Raw genomic sequence first — 21,386 nt, forward strand, 5'->3', positions numbered from 1 at the left:
TTAAAGTAATATAAACTCAAACTTTAGCATCCAAAAATAGAAATCCCCTCCAATTCTTCCATCCCCAAGTAAATAAGAAGAGTCAGAACCATATCCACATTGTCCCTGAATCTCATCCAAAAACACCCACCATGACAATCAAAATCACCAAGGACTCCACTGTCATTATCCTAGAGATTCTCCCATTTCTTCTTCTCCTTATCTTTGCTACCTCTCTATAGTTGCACATATCTAAACTATCAAGGCCTAATATATAGTTGGCTCACAACCTAATAGCCTAAGCTTTTATTTAAGTGGCACTCTAAGATGGTATCAGGGCCAGGTTGGCAGGAGGTCCTGGGTTCTAGTCATGTTGCCCCACATTTATTGTCTGTGTGTTAAAAAAAAAATGTGTCCCTATGCCACAAGTTACAGTGTATGCAGCCTTACCCCTGCTTTTATGCAGAAAGGCTGTTTCTTCGAATTCAAACCCGTGACCTACAAGTCAAAAGGAGCAACTTACAATTGATCCTAGACCTGCCCTCTATTGTCTGTTAGTTAAGAATTATCTTATTCCCTATAATGGGTATTGTTTGTCGATTGTTTCTCTCTCGACATGCTTTCAGGCTGCACGTACAGGGGAGTTTTAAGGCATATACATTGTTAGTCCACAACCTTATAGCTTAAGCTTTTAGGTAAAACTATGCCCATTATGAGAAAATTTATGAAAAACTCTGAGGCCTAACCAAAAAAGAGAATGATTCTGAGAATATCTTCCTTCAAAGCATCCCAGCAGTCCCCCAAAAAAATAAAAAATAAAAAATAATAGCACCATTGTAGACTATCTGTCCCAGGAACTTTATCTCAATCCATCTCAAACACTGCACCTCTAATCTTCTCAACAGGCCTCTCTAACCACTCCATTGTCTCTGCTGAAATAAGGCACCATCCACCCCCTGATCATAGACCTTTCCTCATCCTCCTCGAGAACAGGTTCCTAACAAAATCAGTAATCATACCTGCAAGGCATTATAATGGAGTGCATATCCATTGAATGAATTGCTCATGGATGCTAAAACAACACAGAATAGTCTCTATGAACCTCCATTCAAGGCAGGAATATGCTTCAGAAATAACCATTTCCAGCATCATTAAAACTACCATCTCTACTGGCCTTAAGAGTATGGATCTCTCTCAGCAACAACTTACAATCACATTATTCCTGCATGGAACAGAGGCCTGATACTGGCCAACCCATTCCCTCAACAGAGGCCAAATCCTATTTGCAAAAATCTTTGAGATTATTAAGTACATAACGTCAGATAGTATCAGTCTATAAGAAGTAACTTTAACCGAAATAATGAATTTAGGGAACAAAGTCACAAATATATGAGAAACAACCCAATGCAAGTAGTTGAGCATCAGCTTCTAACATCGCCAAATAGATTAGGGAGAAAATAACACATCCCATCTTTTCAAGGACATGCCCCTGAATCTGACTACTCAGACAACACTATTTATTTATATATTACAGGCCTGAGATGGCAGGGAAAGATCAAGCAAAGACATGGTCTTAAATTTCAAGGAAATTATCGAAATTTCCGTCAAAATTTTCACTTTCCATCACCCCAGAAATCAAAATGGCAGTTGATTTCTATCTTGCATAATCTCCATCGAAATTTCAACAAATCACCCAAAATTTATTGAAATCTCAAAATTTTAGCGAAATTTGTCGAAATTTTAACTATAGAATGCAATTTCCTTAAATCAAAAGTGAGATTTTAACACAAAGTGAAATCTCTCTAAATTTATCTTATCTCTTCTTTATTGAAACAAAATATTAGTAGTTATTCCTAGGGATTTTGAAATTACCTGAAAAATTACGTCGTTCGGTATCACTTTAGAGAAACGAAAACCAAAAATCAAAAATAAAAACTAAAAACTAGAAACCAGCAACCTATTTGGTTGACATTTATGAAACTAATACAAATTAAAAACTTAAATAAAAATGCTCATTTTCATCTTTATATCAAATAATATTATAGAAATATGATTAAAATAATAAAATTACAAATAATACAAATTGAAAAAATTACTATAATAAAAAAAAAAATTATTATAATTATTCTACTTTCAAATTTTACTTACAATAAAAATTTTATTGGTCATGTCAATTGAAAAATAGTTAAAGTATTTTGTAATTGGCTTTATTATTATTTTTTGAAATTTATGCACATTTTTCTTTTAATTATATTTAAATTCATACGATCATTTAATCCAAAAAAATAAAAAACAATTTCTAGATATTAAAATTTTTGGCAACAAGTTGCCAAACCAATTGAAAACCATAAAATTTAGTTTTTAGTTTGGCAAACAACTGAAAACCGGCAACAGAAACAAAAAACTAAATTATTTACTATGGAGAAACATAAACAGAAAATAGAAAACAGCAATGATACCATACAGACCCTAAACTTTCAACAACACTTTATTTAACCATTCATATCTAAATTATTTTTATTTGTATAATCATCATATTTAATGGGATATGACTTTCATTTATATCAACCTAATATGTTTAATAGACATAGTATATTACAACTATTGTACCTCATACACAACATATATGTATTTAATTTGTAATATGTTAGTCCTAAAACATACATTATTATGTCTATTAACCAATTCTAGAGTTTCATTAAACAATTCCATGCTTTACTACTAATTTCCATCGTTTTTTCAAATCAGAACTGAAATTGACATCGAAATTGAAATTTTCATACTTTTGGAGCTTTGAAATTTTAGTCAAAATCGAAATTTAAGACCTTCAGCAAAGGACAGGAAATAGAAGCATAAGGTTGTGAAGATACTGTAACGAAGGGCAAAAAGAAACTGAAAGGTTGAATTGAGCTAAAAATTCTCTTTATGATAGAATACAAAAATAAAAACTCTAATTATAGGGATGAAAAGCCTACCTAGGGGGTGGAAAGATGCTATACTCTAGAGAGCACTATAGTGAATACTCCCTTAAACATGAAATTCAGAATAATAAGGGTTGGGAATTTGGGCAGTATCTTTTATGACTAACATGTTAAAGATCAACAGACATAGTTCCATAAATTATGCCTTGTTAATAGCTATTAATATAGGCTGTATATACTTTCATAAATAGGAGGAGATTTAACTTACCATGCATAGCTTCCTAAAATCACTCTATGTAATTAGCATGTACAGATTTAAGTTTCCTTGTATAACTGGCAGTCTTGCCTATATAATGAAAGACCTCATAAAAGAGAGGACAATTCGAACCATTCTGTTATGGTATCAGAGCCATTCTCTAAGAAATCTCAGTCCTAGTTTTTTTAGTCATAGCCTCAGTACTTATGGAGAAGTCAGATAATGTTTGTGTCAGATTCACTGGCAAAAATTATGCTGCTTGGGAGTTTCAATTGGAGGCCTTTCTCAAGGGTAAAGAGTTGTGGGGACATATAGACGGCAGCAGCAAAGGGGGATCTACCGCGGAAAGGTCTGTGGCCAATAAGGCAGCTTGGGATGCCAAAGATCAAATCATGTCCTGGATTTTTGGTTCTATGGAGCCATATCTGATTCTTTCTCTGCGTCCTCATAGGTCTGCAAAGGCAATGTGGAATTATCTTAAGCAAGTCTATAACCAAGACAACAATGCTAGGCGCTTCCAGCTTGAGTTGGCCATTGCTAACCATACTCAAGGGGATCTATCAGTTCAAGACTACTACTCTGGTTTTCTGATTTTCTGGAATGATTATTCCAACCTTGTTACAGCCATGGTCTCTGCAGAAGGATTGGAGGCAGGACCGGTGACAGTACAACACGTACACAAAACCAGCCAAAGAGACCAATTTCTAATGAAATTGAGGCCTGACTTTCAATCTATTCGTGCCTCTCTACTAAATAGAGATCCTGTTCTGACTTTGGAGGCCTGTTTTGGAGAACTCTTGTGTGAGGAACAATGCCTCAATACTCAGAATATTATGGAGCAGTCACACGTTGCTTCTAATACTGTCTCAGTTGCCTATGCTGCTCATGGCAAGGGGAAGGGTCGTGACATGAGCACCACACAGTACTATAGTTGCAAGAAATTTGGTCATATTGCCCTTCACTGTCCTCAAAAATTTTGTAATTACTGCAAGCAGCCAGGGCACATAATTAAGGACTGTACTATTCATCCTTCATGCTCCAACAAGGTCTATCATGCTGTTGTTACTGGTGACTTACAGCCAGCTATGCCTGCTGCTACTGCTGCAACTTCTGCTGTTGCCTTATAGCCTCCAACACCTTTTCTAACTCAAGAAACGGTGCAAGAAATGATTGTGAGTGCATTTTTCAGCATTGGCTCTTCAAGGTACTGGTTCTTCATCTCCCTCTTGGAACCTAGACTAGGGTGCTTCTAATCATATGACTAATTCTCTCCATGATTTAAGTAATGTCATAGAATATTGTGGCTCTTCACATATTCAAACAGCCAATGGTAGTGCTCTACCCATTGTGGCAGTTGGTGATGTATCTTCTTCCTTTAAGGATGTTCTTGTATCACCTAATCTCTCTGTGAATTTAGTTTCTGTTGGCCATCTTGTGGACCAAAATTATGAAGTAAACTCATGGTGGTTGTGTTGTACAGGATCAGAAGTCAGGGCAGATGATAGTGAAGGGGCCTAAGCATGGACTTCTCTTTTCTCTACAACTACCTGTTCCATGAAGCTTACCTTCATTCTCTGTACTGTCTTTACTTTGTGATAAGTCTAGAGTGTCAAATGAAGTCTGGCATAAGCGCCTTGGTCATCCTAATTTCTATCTTATTTGTCGAAATCTGGTCTATTGAATAATAAAGAGCATTCTTCTTCCACTATGTTTCCTGATTGTGCAACTTGTAAACTTGGAAAAAGTAAGACTTTACCCTCTCCTTCTAAAGGAAGTAGGGCCACCCACAGTTTTGAGATCATTCATAGTGATGTATGGGGTATTAGTCCTATTATTTCTCATGCCCAATACAAATATTTTGTGACATTTATTGATGACTACACCAGATATACATGGGTGTATTTCTTGTGGCACAAATCATAAGTTTTTCATATGTTCAAACTGTTCTTAGCTCTTGTTGACACTCAATTTTCAGCTGCTGTTAAAATTCTTCGGTTCGACTCGGGTGGGGAACATATGTCTCATGAGTTCCAATCTTTCTTGCAATCTAAAGGTATTATCTCTCAACGTTCTTGTCCATATACTCCACAAAAAAATGGAGTAGCCGAACGAAAGAATCGTCATCTTTTAGATGTTGTCCAGACCATGCTCATTGAGTCTTCAGTTCCTCCTACGTTTTGGGTTGAAGCACTTACCACAGCAACCTTTCTTATAAATAGACTTCCTTCCCAAGTTTTGGATTTTGAGTCTCCATATTTCAGGCTTTATCATCACAATCTACCTACACAAATCTTCACATTTTTTAGTGTGTATGCTTTATGCATCTTCCCCCACCTGACAGAAACAAGCTTTCTGCCCAATCCATCCGTTATGCCTTCTTGGAATATAGTGTCACACAAAAGGATTATTTATGCCATGATCCAAACTCTAATCGAGTTTGTGTTTCAAGGAATGTGCTCTTTTTTAAAAATCAATGGTTCTTTCCTATTTCTTCCTCACTGGAGTCTTCTGTTGCTTTCTTGCCTTCTTTTGATGACACTTTTAGTGCACCTAGTACTCATGTTGAAAGGTTCCAGCCAGGCATGGTATACCAGCAGAGACCTCCAGTGCTGCCCCCTTCTGCTCCTTTGCGCCGCTCCTCTAGAGTATTTGTTCCTCCTGACCGCTATGGATTCCCGTCACATATGGCAGGTACTACTACTTCTGCACTGTCTGCCACTCTATCTTCTATTGCTATTCCTACCGGTTACTTACAGGAAGTCAAAGAGAAATGCTGGCAGCAAGCCATGCAGAAGGAACTATGTGCTCTTGAGGCTAATAAGACTTGGGAAGTGGTGGATCGTCCTGCAAGTGTGACTCCACTTGGATGTAAGTGGGTCTATTCTATTAAGGTTAAGTCTGATGGTAGTTTGGACAGGTATAAAGCCCGCTTAGTAGCTCTTGGAAATAATCAAGAATATGGAGTAAATTATGAGGAAACTTTTGCTCTGGTGGCCAAAATGACCACCATCCACACAATTTTGGCTATTGCCGCTTCTCAAAATTGGGGTTTGCACCAAATGGATGTGAAGAACACCTTTCTTCACGGGGATCTCAAGGAAGATGTTTTTATATGCGTCGTCCTGCAGATTTACTTTCCACCCCTACTTCGGCAGTGTGCAAGTTGCATCGCTCCTTGTATGGTCTCAAACAGGCCCCTCATGCATGGTATGAGAAATTTACTTCTACCCTACTCAAGTTTGCTTTTCTCAAAAGCAAGTATGATGCATCTTTGTTTCTTCGCAAAACTGAGATTGGTGTTGTCATTCTCTTGGTGTATGTTGATGACATAATCATCATGGGCACTATTTCGGTTCTGATCTCCCAATTAAAGCAGTATTTACAGGACTCTTTTCACATGAAGGATCTGGGATCTCTTACGTATTTTCTTGGTCTAGAAGTTACTGCTAGTTCACATGGTATTTTTCTGTCACAGCACAAGTATGCCCAGGATTTGGTGGCTGCTGCTGGTCTCCAGGACTCTACCCCTCTTGATACTCCCATGGAACTTAATCTCAAGCTGTGCAAAGAAGAGGGTGACTTGTTATCAGACCCTGTAGCCTATCGTACGCTGGTTGGCAGCTTGGTCTATCTTACAATTACTAGACCTGATATTTTTTATGCAGTCCAACAGGTTAGTCAGTTCATGGCTTCTCCATGGCACCTTCATATCGCTGCAGTTTTACAAATCATTCGCTATGTCCATGGCACAGCTTTGCGGGGACTTTTCTATCCTGCTGGTACTTCACTTGATCTTGTAGCATATAGTGATGCTGATTATGCTGCGTGTAGTGACACTCGACGTTCTACTATGGGTTGGTGTTTGTTTCTTGGTCCGGATCTTATTTCTTGGAAAATCAAGAAAGATGACCATTTTCTAAGTCCTCTACTGAGTCCAAATATAGGGTCATGTCCCAAGCTTGCACTGAGATGCATTGGCTCCGAGGGCTATTGGCTGAACTTAGCTTTTGTCCAGGTGGTCCTACTTCTCTTCATGCGGATAATACTAGTGCCATTCACATTTCAGCCAATCCCATCTTCCATGAATGCACTAAACATATCGAGGTTGATTGCCACTCCATCCGTGAGGCGTTTGAAGCTCAAACTATCTCTCTTCCTCATGCGTTTAGCAATCCTCAAGTGGCAAATATTTTCATTAAGGCTCTCACACGGCAACGGCATAATTTTCTTACAAAAAAAATTGATGCTTATGGATAACCAGCATCAATTTGAGGGAGGATGTCAATAGAAGGCCATAAATTATGCCTTGTTAATAGCTATTAATCTAGGTTGTATATACTTTCATAAGTAGGAGAGGAGATTTAGCTTACCATGTATAGTTTCCTAAAATCACTTTATATAATTAGCTGGCTTACCATATATAGCTTCCTCAAATCACTCGGTGTAATTAGCATGTACAGATTTAAGTTACCTTATATAACTGGCAGTCTTGCCTATATAATGAAAAACCTTCTCAAAAGGGAGGAAAATTTGAACCATTCTATTAATAGTAAGTTAAGCATTTAAATCAAGTGGTTCTTCAACAATTGTAGTTAAACAGTACTTAACAATAAGAAAGGATTCCCCACAAAATCAAGAATAAAAAGGGGAAGGCAAAGAAACAAAAGAACAACATGCAGTTCTACTAAAAAAATGGTTTTGAACAAAAAGAGCACAATATACAGAATTAAATTATCCCAATAGACTATTGACAAACCTCATCTGGCTTCTTAGCAGCAAGCAATGCATTTGTCAGGTCACGCAGAACTTCAAAATTAATAGTTTTAGACACCTGTCGGGTAATAAAAAGAAAAATAGTTCTCAAGTTATTCTTAGTGGTTGATTTTGTATGAAATCTGATTGAGATGAAAAGAAATAATTTAAAAACAAAAAAATTTAGGGCGAGACAGGGCAGGGGACGGGTGAATAAGAAGTGTGAGATTGATTGGGGATCCCCTCCTAAAGCATAAAATTACAAGCATGCCACCCTAATCAAGATGACAAAGATCCGATTTTCACTCACGCAGGGAGCCAGGAGGACGGAAGAGGATCAGCATCAATAGAAAAAATCAACCAAGAAAAAACATAAAGCATTTAATGCAGTAAAAAATTTGTTGCAACCAATATTTTGCATCTTGCAAAACATTTTATTAACGTCTGCAGAGCATTAATCATTATTAATTTCATATATACACAACAGATAAAAATGAAACTTTTTGGAAAACAAGTTAAGCAAGGTTCATACAATCTGTTTAGTAAGTTCAAGAAATGCAACACTATTTCCAAGTTTTACAGTTCACAAACTTTCCCAGCAAGAGAAATTAAATCATTTATATGATAATATCAAGAGCAATAAAAGACATTGGCAATAATTTGTTTATATACAGTTAATAGTTTTATGTGCTTCATCCTGAATACTTGACTTCAACTCATAATTGCATTCCTGTTTATGTTTATGGCATCATCCTGAAGTATTGACGGACCATGTCAATAAAAGAGAAAAAAATGTTTGTCTGCTCTTTATGAAACTTACCAACTCGAACTGTCCGCATACAGTGCAGCTGTCACTATGTTACTGATAAGGTATCAATAATTAAGTAAATAAATTATTTGGCATTACATAACAACAACAAAAGCACACTTCAGCATAAAATGCATCATATTGTACCAAAGGATGAAGAAATGTATAAAATCCAACATGCACACAAATTCATACTTGTATAAGATGATCCTAATTTTACAACTATCTAACACATAGATCATTCCTTGTTAAATGAATACTGACCATTACAGAACTCCTATATGCAGCAGCACTACCTTCATAGTCCTTCAGACCGTATTTAACTTCTCCAAGCAAACGAAACGCATCAGGGTTGCTTGGATTTTCCTATAGAACACAACATATCAATTAAAATTGAGCTGACAGATCCATAAGTTTCAACATTGCCTAAATGAAAGCAAAGGAACATGGAGTTCATCATATATCCAATACTTAATCTGTGAAGGCAAAAACCTTCATTAACTCCTCAAGTCGAGATGCCGCACGAGGATACTCTCCTAATTGAGCCAATGTTACTGCAGCTCCCTGCAAACACCTAGAATTTATGTAAACTAGCAGCATAGGGAAAAAAAAAACAACCTTTTTTCTTAAAAAAGAGAAGAATATAAATAAATTGTGAGGCAGCCAAAGTTATCAGAAGGAACAACTTAGCGAAGTTAACATATAAAAGATAAAATTAAAATCATAGTTTTTTTAAAGAAAAAATGCAGCTAACTGAGAAGTCAAGAATTAGACCATAATAAGATATGCCAGCTTACTGATCATCCTATGGTAAGGTCAACTAAGGAGGTTGGATGTGAATATGTTTCAGTTGTTTCTGCACACCACCCATCAGAGCAGGGAAGGAAGTAAGGAGAGAGAAAGAACACTAATCAACAAATAATTGCTTCGTTATTACAATGCACTCTCTCTTTTTCTCTAGCAAAACACCTACCCTATTCTTTGTGCCGCTTTTGCTGAACACCATGGCTGCAGTAGGTGATGAATTAAGGTAATCACAAATGTTCAACTAGATTGAAGGGAAGGACCTTCAAACTGAGTTTGGATAAAGTGGTTAAGGCTTTCACACTCTTCATTCTTGAACACAATTAGGCGCGGAATTACCTAATAAGTGGGTAAGATTTTCTTCAGTCGCTAAAAATTGATTCTCTGTTTTCTTCATTTTCTGGAAGATTGGGAAGGGGATTTTGAAGATTTCATGTTCAAAGCATAAAATATTGGATGGCAATTCGTAATAGAAGCGGGCAATTGTTTGGAGCTAGGGCTTGGGTGGAAAGGAAAGAGGCTTTCGGTATTTGTTTGTAACGGGTCTAAATGAGATAGGTGGCACTGTAGCAACATTTTGGAGAAATATTTTGCTACATAAGGTTCTTCTTTCTAGTTCTGGTGGTGAAGGTGATGGTAAGAAGGGTTGTAATTGTTGACAAAGCCAAATTGTATCAGTAGACAAGGAATTCATCTTCAAAATAGTGCATGGAATAATGTTTCAGTAGCAGAGAAGATGCAGTGTGGTGCTCGGTATCATGGGAAAACGCAAGTGGAGTAAGCTGGGCTTTCATTTTTGGGAGTCAATAATGTTGTTCTAGAGATTAGGTCTCCCACAGTTGAGACATCTAGGGTTTCGCTCGGCATGTGAAAGTGTTAAGAGGCAGCTAGGCTTTTTTTGGATGACGGGGCAATGAAGACATGGTGGTGTGGGCCTGGATACTCATGATTGATTTGGATTGTGCCATACAGTGGAAAGGAAGGGGGCCTTTCATAATTCTTGGATAGGCTAGTTTTATGATCAATCCCAAAATCAGTTGAAGTGGTTTTGAACCTAGACCACAATTTAGGAAGGAAGATACTCTCAGTAAGGCCACTTAAATGATGAGGCCCAAATTCCTAAAATTGGTGTTAACAGTCCAAAAGATTTTAAACTTGAGGAAGGGCTTTACAAGAGGTTCCTGCAAGTACTCCAGACTAGATTTCACCTGATAACCTTTATGGACAGCCCATGGACTCAGTCTTTCATTCAACTTCAAAGAAAACTCAAGTTCCAACTCCAACCTTGCACTGTTTGTCTTTAAAGCAGATCAAGTAGTCCAAAAGGCTACTTCCTCGCTGTCAAGCAGGAATAAAATTCCCACGTCTTGAAGGGAAAAAAGGCAGTAATCGCCAGGTTCGCCTTAGACAACTCTGGGAGTTTGGTTGATGATTATGTTCCCTTGGTGGGAGAGAAAATCTGCATAGAGGACAGAACTTCAACTGGGCCTTCAAAGGTAGGGTTCCAGAAAGAACCAAAAAGCCTGTCAGGACAAGATTCAGGGGAATAACGTTGTTTTAAGGGGAAAATATAGTGGCAAGGAAGCTATATTTGAATAGTTTAGGGGCTAAAAGCTCTGTGCTCATCGGAATGCAGTGCAGATGGGTTTTGAAAGCTGGAAAAATTTTGAAGAGAGGCGAGGAATTTCTGACGAGGTAGTGCAAAAAGTTCTATGGGGAGATACAGGAGCAAATTTAGGTATAGTGGAAGAGCCAATTGTTCAGAAGGCTGATACAAGTTAGAGGTTTAGCATATACAAGTGAAAAATAGAATTGGGGTGATGTCTTGATTCTTTTGAATGATAACACTTAGGTACTTAGATTTTGATTGTGATGGGGGCTTGCTTTTGGATGAGACACAGGAACAATATGGATATGTTGCTAACTCATCAGACGTACTTGGAGAATTATCGTATGTGCCGCCAGCTCAATGAAAGGATTCAAGGGCATTAGTATTTTTGAAAATGATGGTATGGATGAGAAGAAAATGTGCAAGGATGGTATTTTGTCCGCCCCTGTGGAGGAGGTTTCTAGGAAGGGTCTAGAAGCTCAAATTTGATGAATAAATTGAGCTTGTGGATGTCTGATTCTGGAGAAACGAATTTCTGCTCAATGGTGGTAAAAGGCAAAGAAGGGTTAGAGGGAACTAGAAAATTTGAAGTGCTCGGTCAATTACAAGGAAAAGGATTTAAAAAGAGGCGTTTTCTTGGCTAACTATTCTTAGTTTTATATTTTATATATTATACTATTTCTTAATTTTTTCAATGGTCGCCTATGATCTAGTTTCTCTCTTAAAATACTATTTTTATCAAAAAGATAATGAAACAAATTTAAAGAAAATTCCATATACTTGATAACATCTATATAACATGCCTACCACTTGCTTCTTTGTTTAAAAGCAACAATTATACTTGCAAATACCCTACCATAAGTCTTCTCTAAGTCAATAAAACTGTTGGTAAAATCCTGTTTCTTTTCCCTAATCTTTTCCATAAATTTCCAAAATAGTTACATAGCTATTGTCATTGATCTTAAGAATAAACCAAAAATAGTTTTCAAAAACCATATTTTCTAGTCTTAATCTTTCTTCAGTTGCTCTTTCCTACTGTCTACAGTAAAACTCACAAGTCTAATTCTCCACCAGTGAAATTTTCTGCTTTACCTTTACGTATATGTACTGCAATTTTTTTTTCTTCCAATAAGAGTTTTGTTAGTATTAAATATATACAGATACACATGCATGCACACACTTTTATAGTCCCATACTTTATAAACTTGTTTCAATGACACCATCTGATTTTACATTTTTGAACTTTATCAATGTATACACCTTCATCTCCTAATTTTTTAGCCTTTTGCCTCATTATCTGATTCGTTAGGCATCTTATGTGATTTTAATCAAACACCTTATCTTCTATTTTTTCTTTATATCTCCTTCTTTTACTAACACTACCATTGTCACCTGAGTCATCTTTTGTACTTTAATATGACCAAGATCCCTACCCTCCTTCTCTCACCCTAGCAGGTGTGTATTTTCTGTCTTTCCTTTTTATAAGCTAAGTATGGTTTTAAACTGGCCCCTAACCCATCAACAAAAACTGAGATGTATCAAAAATTTTAAAAACTTCAGTCAGTCATTGAGTTCTGGTGCAAAAACCCCCTAGAGCTCCAAAAAAAGAGGCATGTCTGATGGTAGTTTTTAATCTCTGTAGAGTTATTTTCTCAGAGATCTCTTTTATTTCTTTCCCTATAAATATCACAGCATAAAATGATGGATATTAAGCCAGATTTCTTTAGCCCTGTGTAGGCCGCCACATTCTTCCAGCAAAGTACAAGGGATGGCACAGTCTGAGAACTCAACCAAGCAATATTAAACTACTGCCAGATCAAGTTCCACAACTCTCTAGCAATGGCATCATGAGTAACGAGGTGCTTGAAAGTCACCTCTAATGACTTGCACATACAGAATAATCAAAATAATCCCTCTTTTCATTAGCTTCTCTCCTGTTGAAATTGCTTCCCAAACATTCCAAAAAAAAAAAAAAAAAAGTGTCTCCTTCCAAATACACTGCCAAGGGATAAGTGCAGGCCTATCAGCTCTTAAACAATAATTTAAATTGTTTTAATAGAAAAATACCATCTTTGCTCCCCATCGACCTCGCTGAAACTTCCCTATCAGGAACCACCTTAAACTTCTACTGCTCTCCAGGTAGCAGACTTCAACACTGCAGGTTCCAGCAAAGTGACAAATTCCAGGCTATTCCATTCTTTACATGTGAAAGGATGTTAGCAACCATCTCACCTTTATTCCTTCTGAGATTGTACGAGGTTGTAAATGTTCATTTAAGGACAGTGTCAACACAACAAATAACCAGATGGAATAGAACTCTATTTGCATTGATCACCAGGAAGCCCAAAAATATAGAGAAACATCATTTCAAAGCATAACCCCTGCCAAAGGTGACATTTTACCTCCTTGGTATACCCACCACCAGCATTCGATCCATGTTTCTTCATAATAACTGCCTTCCATATCCGACCATCCCAGTAGTTAATTTCCATAACCAATTCCCCAGCACAGCCAAGTCCAAAAGCTGAAGGTCTCTCAGTACAAGTCCACCATTAAGCTCCATCTAATTAAATGAAATTTTCAAACCTTCTGAGTGCTGCCCCAGTGAAAATCCTTCTGTACCTTCTAACACCTTGTGGCCAAAGAAGCTGGAACTGACAACAAGAGATGGAAATACGGTCAGCAAGCTTGAGAGAGTACTCTTGATTTATGTGTCTCCCTTCCTACAATAGGAATACCCTTTTCCAGCTAGCCATCCTTCTTCAAACTTGTGAATGACAGCAACATGGCTCTAAAATGCGAACCAAGTACATAGTAGCATATTGCCAGTCTGCATCCCAGATTGTTCGCGAGTTGCTCTACATTCCCTTCTTCACCCACTGGAGTCATCACTTTGTTCTTCCTAACATTGAACATCAACCACTATATTGCTTCAAACCAAAGGAAAACACATCAATACAAAGCCAATCCACTTTCGCCCAACAGAAAATCACAGTATGGTCTACAATAAGAAGATGAGAGATTTCCAGTTCAGAGCTGCACGTTTCTCTGACTTTAAAGCCCCTCAAGAACCAACACCACCACCCACCCCCCCCCCCCCAAAAAAAAGCTCTTCTCAACATTTTAGAAAGAACCTCCATCACTAAGATGAAGAGGAAGCAAGAGATTCAATCTACCAACCTCAAGCCTCCACAGCTAGGAAAGAAAGCCTTGAGAAGTGCCATTGGCAGGGATGGAAAATTTTGCTGTAGAGTTTATCCACTTCATCCATCTGTTACTGAACCCCATTTTATTCAGAATATGAAGTAGAGAATCCCAGGAGACATGATTATAGACCTTTACTGAACCCCATTTTATTCAGAACATGAAGTAGAGAATCCCAGGACACATGATCATAGACCTTCACAATGTCCATCTTGCACATGAGACCTTGCTCTTTCTTCCTGCTTCTAGAGTCCACACTCATTTGCAATCAGCACTGCATCCAAGATTTGTCTGCAAGCACAAGGCATTCTGGCAGCCTAGTGATCTGGCAGCCTAGTGAACCTTCTCAACCTCAGACCCATGACCTTCCAGCCCAGTTCATTTGATTTCCAGCCCATGTCTCGTCAATGGGCTCAGTGGGTTCCCTATGCCCAATGGTATTGACTTTTGAACTTTGAATTATTTATACAACTCCTTCTCACTTTCATCTATAGCCACATGCCTTCCCATCCACTGCCTCCTGCATGATGTGCATGCATCACCATCTTCTTCAACCTCCACCATCTCAATGGTTGGCTGTGCTTCGTTCCAAAGTCAGATTTCCACAACCCATGATCCAGCTTCAACACTTACCGTCATCAGCAGTCAAGCCTCCATAAGCCTCACTCTCTTCCTTGTATCTCTTACTATCGTCAATAATCATCTATGGCTCTAAGCCCCTGTTTGGGAGCATTTTAAAAAAAGAGCTTATAGCACTTATCACTTAAAATAAGCACTTTTACAATAAAGTGTCATTTGGCTTGTACTACAACAAACACTTATTGCAAAAATTGCTTTCCAAAACCACTTTTTTGAGAAATTTTTAAGTGAATTTTGAGAAGCAATTTAAGAGAGTTTTTGGCCACTTATAAGTGGCACTATTCATAAACAGGGTCAATTTTGTAAATATAAGAAAATTTAGTGGCTATTTTATAATTCTAAAAATACATTAGATCATATACCATTTTATTATGTAATATAATATATTAATTATTAGTGAAATATAATTCAATTATGGAATGAAGAAGAAAAGCCATCTATTAAATTGAAATAATATTAAAAATTAAAAATACTAATTTAATTAATGATATTATTTTAATATAAAGTAATATGATGATCATATGTTATAAATATAAAATAAACTAAGAAAAATATTATTAACAATTAAAAATAACATTATATTATTTTTAATTAATACGAATATTTATTTATTCATTAAATTGTTAATTGAAATTAATCATATATTATTTTTCTATGCATTATAGCCTATTAATTATTAATAAAATATAATTAAATTCTGAAATGAATAAAAAAAACCATCTATAAATTTAAATTAACATTAAATAAATTAAAATTTTTTAATTTAGTTATTAATACTATTTTTAACATAACTTAATGTGATAATCAAATATTACAAATATACATTAAGAATAAGAATATTGTTAATTAATAAATAAGAATATATCTTATTTTAGTTAATAGAAAATAATTAAATTTTAAATAGAAATTTAATATTATTATCGTTTAAATTTAGTTATAAAAAGTATTATTTTTATTTAAAATATATTTAAAAATAACTATATATTATTTTACCACGCATTATGATATATTAGTTACTTAATTCTATTTTGATTTGAACAAGAACTATTTATTAATTTAAATTAACATTCATAAATTAAAATTTTGAATTTAATTAATAATATTATTTTTATCATAATTTAATATGATAGTAATATGTTATAAATACACTAACAACAAGATTATTGTTAATTAAAAAAAATAATCTTATATTATTTTTTAATAAAATATATTTGAATTTTAATCATAAATAATTAAAACAATTATTAATGAAAGTTTTAATTTAAAAATATTAATATTTGTAACCTAAAATATGCTTAAAAATAATCATGTAGTACCCTATAATAAAAGTAAGTACTCAAATACCACTTACTTTAAAATTTAAATACAACCAAACACCACTTATAACTTTCGGTACTTTTCTAGTTCAGCACTTATTATCAACATTTATTAAATTCAGCACTTTTTCTAAAAAGCATTTCTGCATAAGTGGTTCCAAACGAACCCTAAAAGCCTCCTCATCTCAAAAATATGCCGGCAGGATTTAGGTTCTTCCTCTCCTTTGATGCAACCAGTGGCAAGGTAACACTAAGCTACAAGAAGTTCTGCTCCTGCCTCGCACCATTTGCCCAATTTCAGAATTTTCATAGACGGTTCCTTCAATGGAAATTTGAAAAGCAAGCGATCGTCTGCAATCTGCAAAACCTGCACAACAAAGGGAGTTTCTCTGAATTTGTTGCCCATAATTCAACCTTGCGGGCAGGCTTTCCCCACCAATCATGGTCTTAAATTTCCACGAAATTGTCGAAATTTCTGTCGAAATTTTTGATTTTCGTCACCCTCGAAATTGAAATGGCAGTTGATTTCCGTCTTGCATAATTTCCGTCGAAATCTCAACGAATCATCCAAAATTTATTGAAACCTCGAAATTTTAGCGAAATTTGTCAAAATTTATCGAAACCTCGAGAGTGAAGTGAAATTTCTCTTTTAATTTATTTTATTGAAACAAAAGGTTATCACAAGTGCTTTTGAAATTATATGAAAAAATAAACTTGTAGTGATATTTTATTTAACCATTCATATCTAAATTATCAATATTTGTATAATAAATAATATTTAAATGATTTATGAATTTCATTTGCATTAACTGAATATGTTTAATGTACATTATCTTACAAACATGTTTAATACACATACTATTATACAACTTTTCCACCTCATACAAAACATAGATGTATTTAATTTGTAATATATTAGTCTTAAAACTTATATTTTTATGTTTGTTAAACATTTCTAAAGTTTCACAAAGAATTTCATGCTTTACTACTAGTTTCCATTATTTTTTTTAAATCAAAATTGACATCGAAATCGAAATTTTCGTCGAAATTTCCGTACTTTTGGAGCTTCAAAATTTGAGTCGAAATCGAAATTTAAGACCTTGCCGCCAATAAATCTTCAAACCAGAGCACAACCTAAAAAATTAGTTTGCAATGCACTTCCCTTCCAACACCTCGCTTTCACATTATCTGCAGGCCACAATGGCTTTATGGCCAGATCATTGAATTGTTTGCCCACGTTGACTATCATGCTTTTTTTTTCTCCCTTTTTCTGCAGACTCCATGAAAATCTGTCTCTAAGGTTTCTCCCCATCCATATTTTTCTGTGTCAAAAGCCAGATATCCAGCCACCTGCCATCACAGCTCTCAATCACCTGCAGGAACCTGTCCTCCAGGCTCCTTTTGGTGAAAACTCTAGAAACTTTTTCACCATTTCTATGAACCTTCATGAAATTCTCTAAGGTATTCCAGCTAGAGATTATTTCCAAACACTGGAAAATCCAATATGGTTCCCTTTTGCAAACTAGGAATTTTCATGATATCCACATCCTTCCTTGTAACACTTTTCCATCTATCTCCATCTCAATTGATAATCTCAAAAGTTCAGAAACTTTCTTGTGCAGCAACTCAGTCCCTCATGCTCTCAAACCATTTTTATCTCCAAGCACTTTATTTACAGAAGATTGATTCTACATTGTGGATTTTGTTTTGTATGTCCTCTCCATATTTAGTGCCATGTGTATTGTAAAATTTAGTATATGCTCTAAGTTAAGCTTCATTAACAATATTTCTTCCAATCTTTTGTTGTCAATCCATATTTTTCAAACCTTTTTCCTATTTCTACATTCAGCAAATGTTATATTCAACTTTTACCATCAAACAATCACAAGAAATAGCAGGAGCATCAAAAAAACACATAACTCACTTCAAGAGCAGTTGGATCCTTTGGTGAGGTACTCAAAGCTGCTTCATACTGTTGCAGCCTAGTCTGGCAAAATCAGGAACAAAAAATGTCAAAAGAACTTTCCCTAATGCCCAAAATCAAAAACACAATAATAATTATAATGCGCGTACATAAATAATGATTTAAAATGTAATTGAGCATCAAATTGTGAAACATAGAACGGACGATCAAGAATAGAAAAAAAAAAATTAATAATTAGCAAGCTACAAAAGGGGGTAGCTGTGGAGAAGAGAAAAGTATAGTGTTTGGACCTTAGAGTTTTGCAACCTTAACACATGGTCTTGGTGTAAGTCTATTGAATTGGAGATATGGTCGGTTAACTTGGATGCAACTATGTAGTTGTCACTGGGATGATTTCGGTATGTTTTTGTGACGTTGTGGTTGATCCAAATGGTTTTGATTGTGGTGTTCTCAAATCTAAGATATATGATTATTAGATCCATGGTGGTTACTCGTATGTGACCAAGAATACTTTAGAGATTGACTTTTGGGGGAATACTAGGTGTGCGTCCTAAGTGAGCAACCCTAAGAGCGCTCAAGGGCAAGCTCTTGACATCCTCGAGGGGTGTCCTAGGCTTCCGTGTGGGATTGGGAGCCCCATAGACGATCCATTTGAGAAAGGGATCGTGCGAGTCTCTCTACCCCGGAGGTTTGGGTGTACATCCTTAACTGTCAGCTATACAATTGGTCAGTATCATCTTAGGCCCCAGTTGTGCTAAAGGGATGAGAGTTACAATACTGGTGGAACATAAGTTATTTTCGTAACTATTTGGGTCTACGTTCATCAGTGATGATCTTAGTTGGTTCAAGGGTTGTTGAGTTGTGAGACTTGACCACGAGGTTAGACACTTGAGTTTTTCCTTGGATAAGGATGAGCACAACTAGGCTGGACTTAATGTAGCCTTGCCACCACACAAACATGACTCCTTGACACTTCAAGAGGATTTTGGCAAGGGTGACTCCTTTTGGCCATTGAGAACTCCACGTCCGTGATAGTTGATATCAAAGCAAATCTCTCAATCTTGAATGAAAAACAGGATTGAAACTATTGGCATCGACTTTATTGTGGGTACTTGGTTGTGTGACATTAACTGAGGGAAGGAGCAAGCTATCTTTGAGTGATTTTTTGTATCTTTCTCTCCTCTCGTGTCATGTAACTCGTTGTAGGTAATGAAGGAAAATTTTGGCCTTCGGTGAATATCTTGCAAACGTCAGGTTATTTGATGATGCCCTGTACCCTTGATAAAGGATGAGGGTTGATTAATGGGAACAAAGATAAGAATACCTTTGGCCATTAAGGTGGGTATTTTTGCCACAATTTGGGAGTCTTCGTATTGTGGTTGGAATTTAAGCTCGGATGGTTATCCGTTATGAATTTGTGGTGTTCTTGTTCCATAGGCAGAGATCATAATCTTAGATCTAGTAAAAGTGGACAATTAAAGGAGTTTGCCCAAGGTTGTCTTAACAAAACTTGAGAAGTTCGTACCCATAGGGAGAGGGGACATTCTTAAACCTATGGGAAAGAATGAGTTGTAAGCACCTTGGACAGATGTCCTCGACCCACAAGTGTAGCTCTCTGTTGGTCACAGCAGTGATGTTTATTGGGTGGGGTGTGGAATTGAAGGGGCCGAATATTGCTCATTAGACTTTGTTGGAACCCAATTGCTCCGATAATATGTTCCAGTGGGAAGGAATGTGGTTGGAGACCGCTATTGTGGAATTGATGGAAGCATTAGCATGGTTTACATTGTTGCCTTATAAATGACCCATGCCAAAGGGCATTGGGATGAGTTTTGCCACGGGGCATTTGAGCCATGTTGCCAATGGGCACGTGTCGTTGTGGCCAGAGGGCCTTGTTTGTTGTCGTGGTGCAAGTTTGTGCAGCACATCTGAACCAAAGGGCTACCTTTCAGATGAATGCTTGAGTTCAAGCTACAGGGCAAAGATATCAGTATGGTAAACACGACGCGCTATAGTTGAGATTAGTTTTGCGAAAGGACAAGAGATTGTGTATCATTGAGCTTTGAATTGGGTTTGAGATTTGAATGTTTGAGGACACAGAAGATTGGTTGTGATACTAAAGATTGTCACATGTGGTGTCACCCAAGCTTGAGACCTGAGGACTCGAGGAAATTATCGTATTGATCCTACAGTTGGATTTGTGCCGATTGGTTAGCTTCAGAATTGTGGTATTCTAGGTTGTGTTAGTTATCTCATAAGGATTGGGTTGTGAACCCTGGATGCAGAGAAAGTTTGCATTTTGTGGAGTTTCCTTAGGGGGGGACTCATCCATGGAGTTGTGTTCTTTAGACCTTTTGGGTAGGGACTCGCCTTTGGAATGTCTTGTCAAATTTGAGCTTGGTTGGCTTGCTAGACATGATAACCCCATGGTGTTGAGATCAGTTGTCCATGAAGAGACTGTAGGGTGTGGATCCATCTTTGGAGTCGTGCCTTGTAAGACTCCTAGTTGGAGACTCACTTTGGCATCAGGTTGTTGGTTTCGAGCTTTGTTGTTTACTTGTTTTGTTAAGTACTAAGTGTTTTGATGGTCGACTTGTGGAACCTTTGTGATTGATCTATTATAGGATTGTAAGGTTGTTATGGAACCTTGAGATGGTATTTTGATCATTATAAGATGGTACCATACAGAGGATCAGATTCAGTTTATGATATAACCTTGATTAGATGTGATTTCAAGCTGGTTGCACCAAGGGCTGAACTAAGATGAGTCTCAACTAGTTTTAGATTGAGGTTGGTTTTTTGGGAAGTAATTTGCCTTCGTAAATCAATGGGCAAACACTCTTCAGAACTCTAGTAAGAATTGGATCTTGAGAGACAAGGTGGTAAATATGGATCCATATTAGGGGTTGAGAGTTTGTGCTCTATGAGTGGTGCTATATTCAGAATTGTTGAGTATGCTACTAGGAAGTCAGCTTGCGATTGAGTTGTGACTTTAGACGTGAGAATTCTTAGGTTCGATTAGAGATCTAAGAGTGGTTCGGGGGAAGCTGCATTTAGGTTTGGCCTTGAGTTTGGTGGAAGACCTTGTCTTCAAAGATGTGTAGCACAAGCGACTTTGGATCAGAGTGGGATCAATTATACCATGGAATCAGAGACAAGATTGGCTACTATGAA

At 36.6% G+C, this 21,386-nt stretch overlaps 1 protein-coding gene across 6 annotated transcripts in view; it reads right to left on the reverse strand.

Annotated features, from left to right (window-relative positions):
* The window catches only part of LOC131158334 (uncharacterized), a 118,327-nt gene that overhangs the window by 36,427 nt on the left and 60,514 nt on the right, over positions 1 to 21,386 (reverse strand). For all 6 annotated transcript variants that reach the window (XM_058113124.1, XM_058113125.1, XM_058113123.1 and 3 more), the window contains exons 8-11: positions 18,213 to 18,275; positions 9,209 to 9,280; positions 8,981 to 9,082; positions 7,913 to 7,987 (exon numbers count right to left, since the gene is read on the reverse strand). In XM_058113124.1, the coding sequence (XP_057969107.1) occupies positions 7,913 to 7,987; positions 8,981 to 9,082; positions 9,209 to 9,280; positions 18,213 to 18,275 (312 nt within the window). The remainder of the gene's footprint in view (positions 1 to 7,912; positions 7,988 to 8,980; positions 9,083 to 9,208; positions 9,281 to 18,212; positions 18,276 to 21,386) is intronic.

This window comes from Malania oleifera, chromosome 6 (assembly GCF_029873635.1).
Source record: "Malania oleifera isolate guangnan ecotype guangnan chromosome 6, ASM2987363v1, whole genome shotgun sequence".
NCBI classification, from domain to species: domain Eukaryota; kingdom Viridiplantae; phylum Streptophyta; class Magnoliopsida; order Santalales; family Ximeniaceae; genus Malania; species Malania oleifera.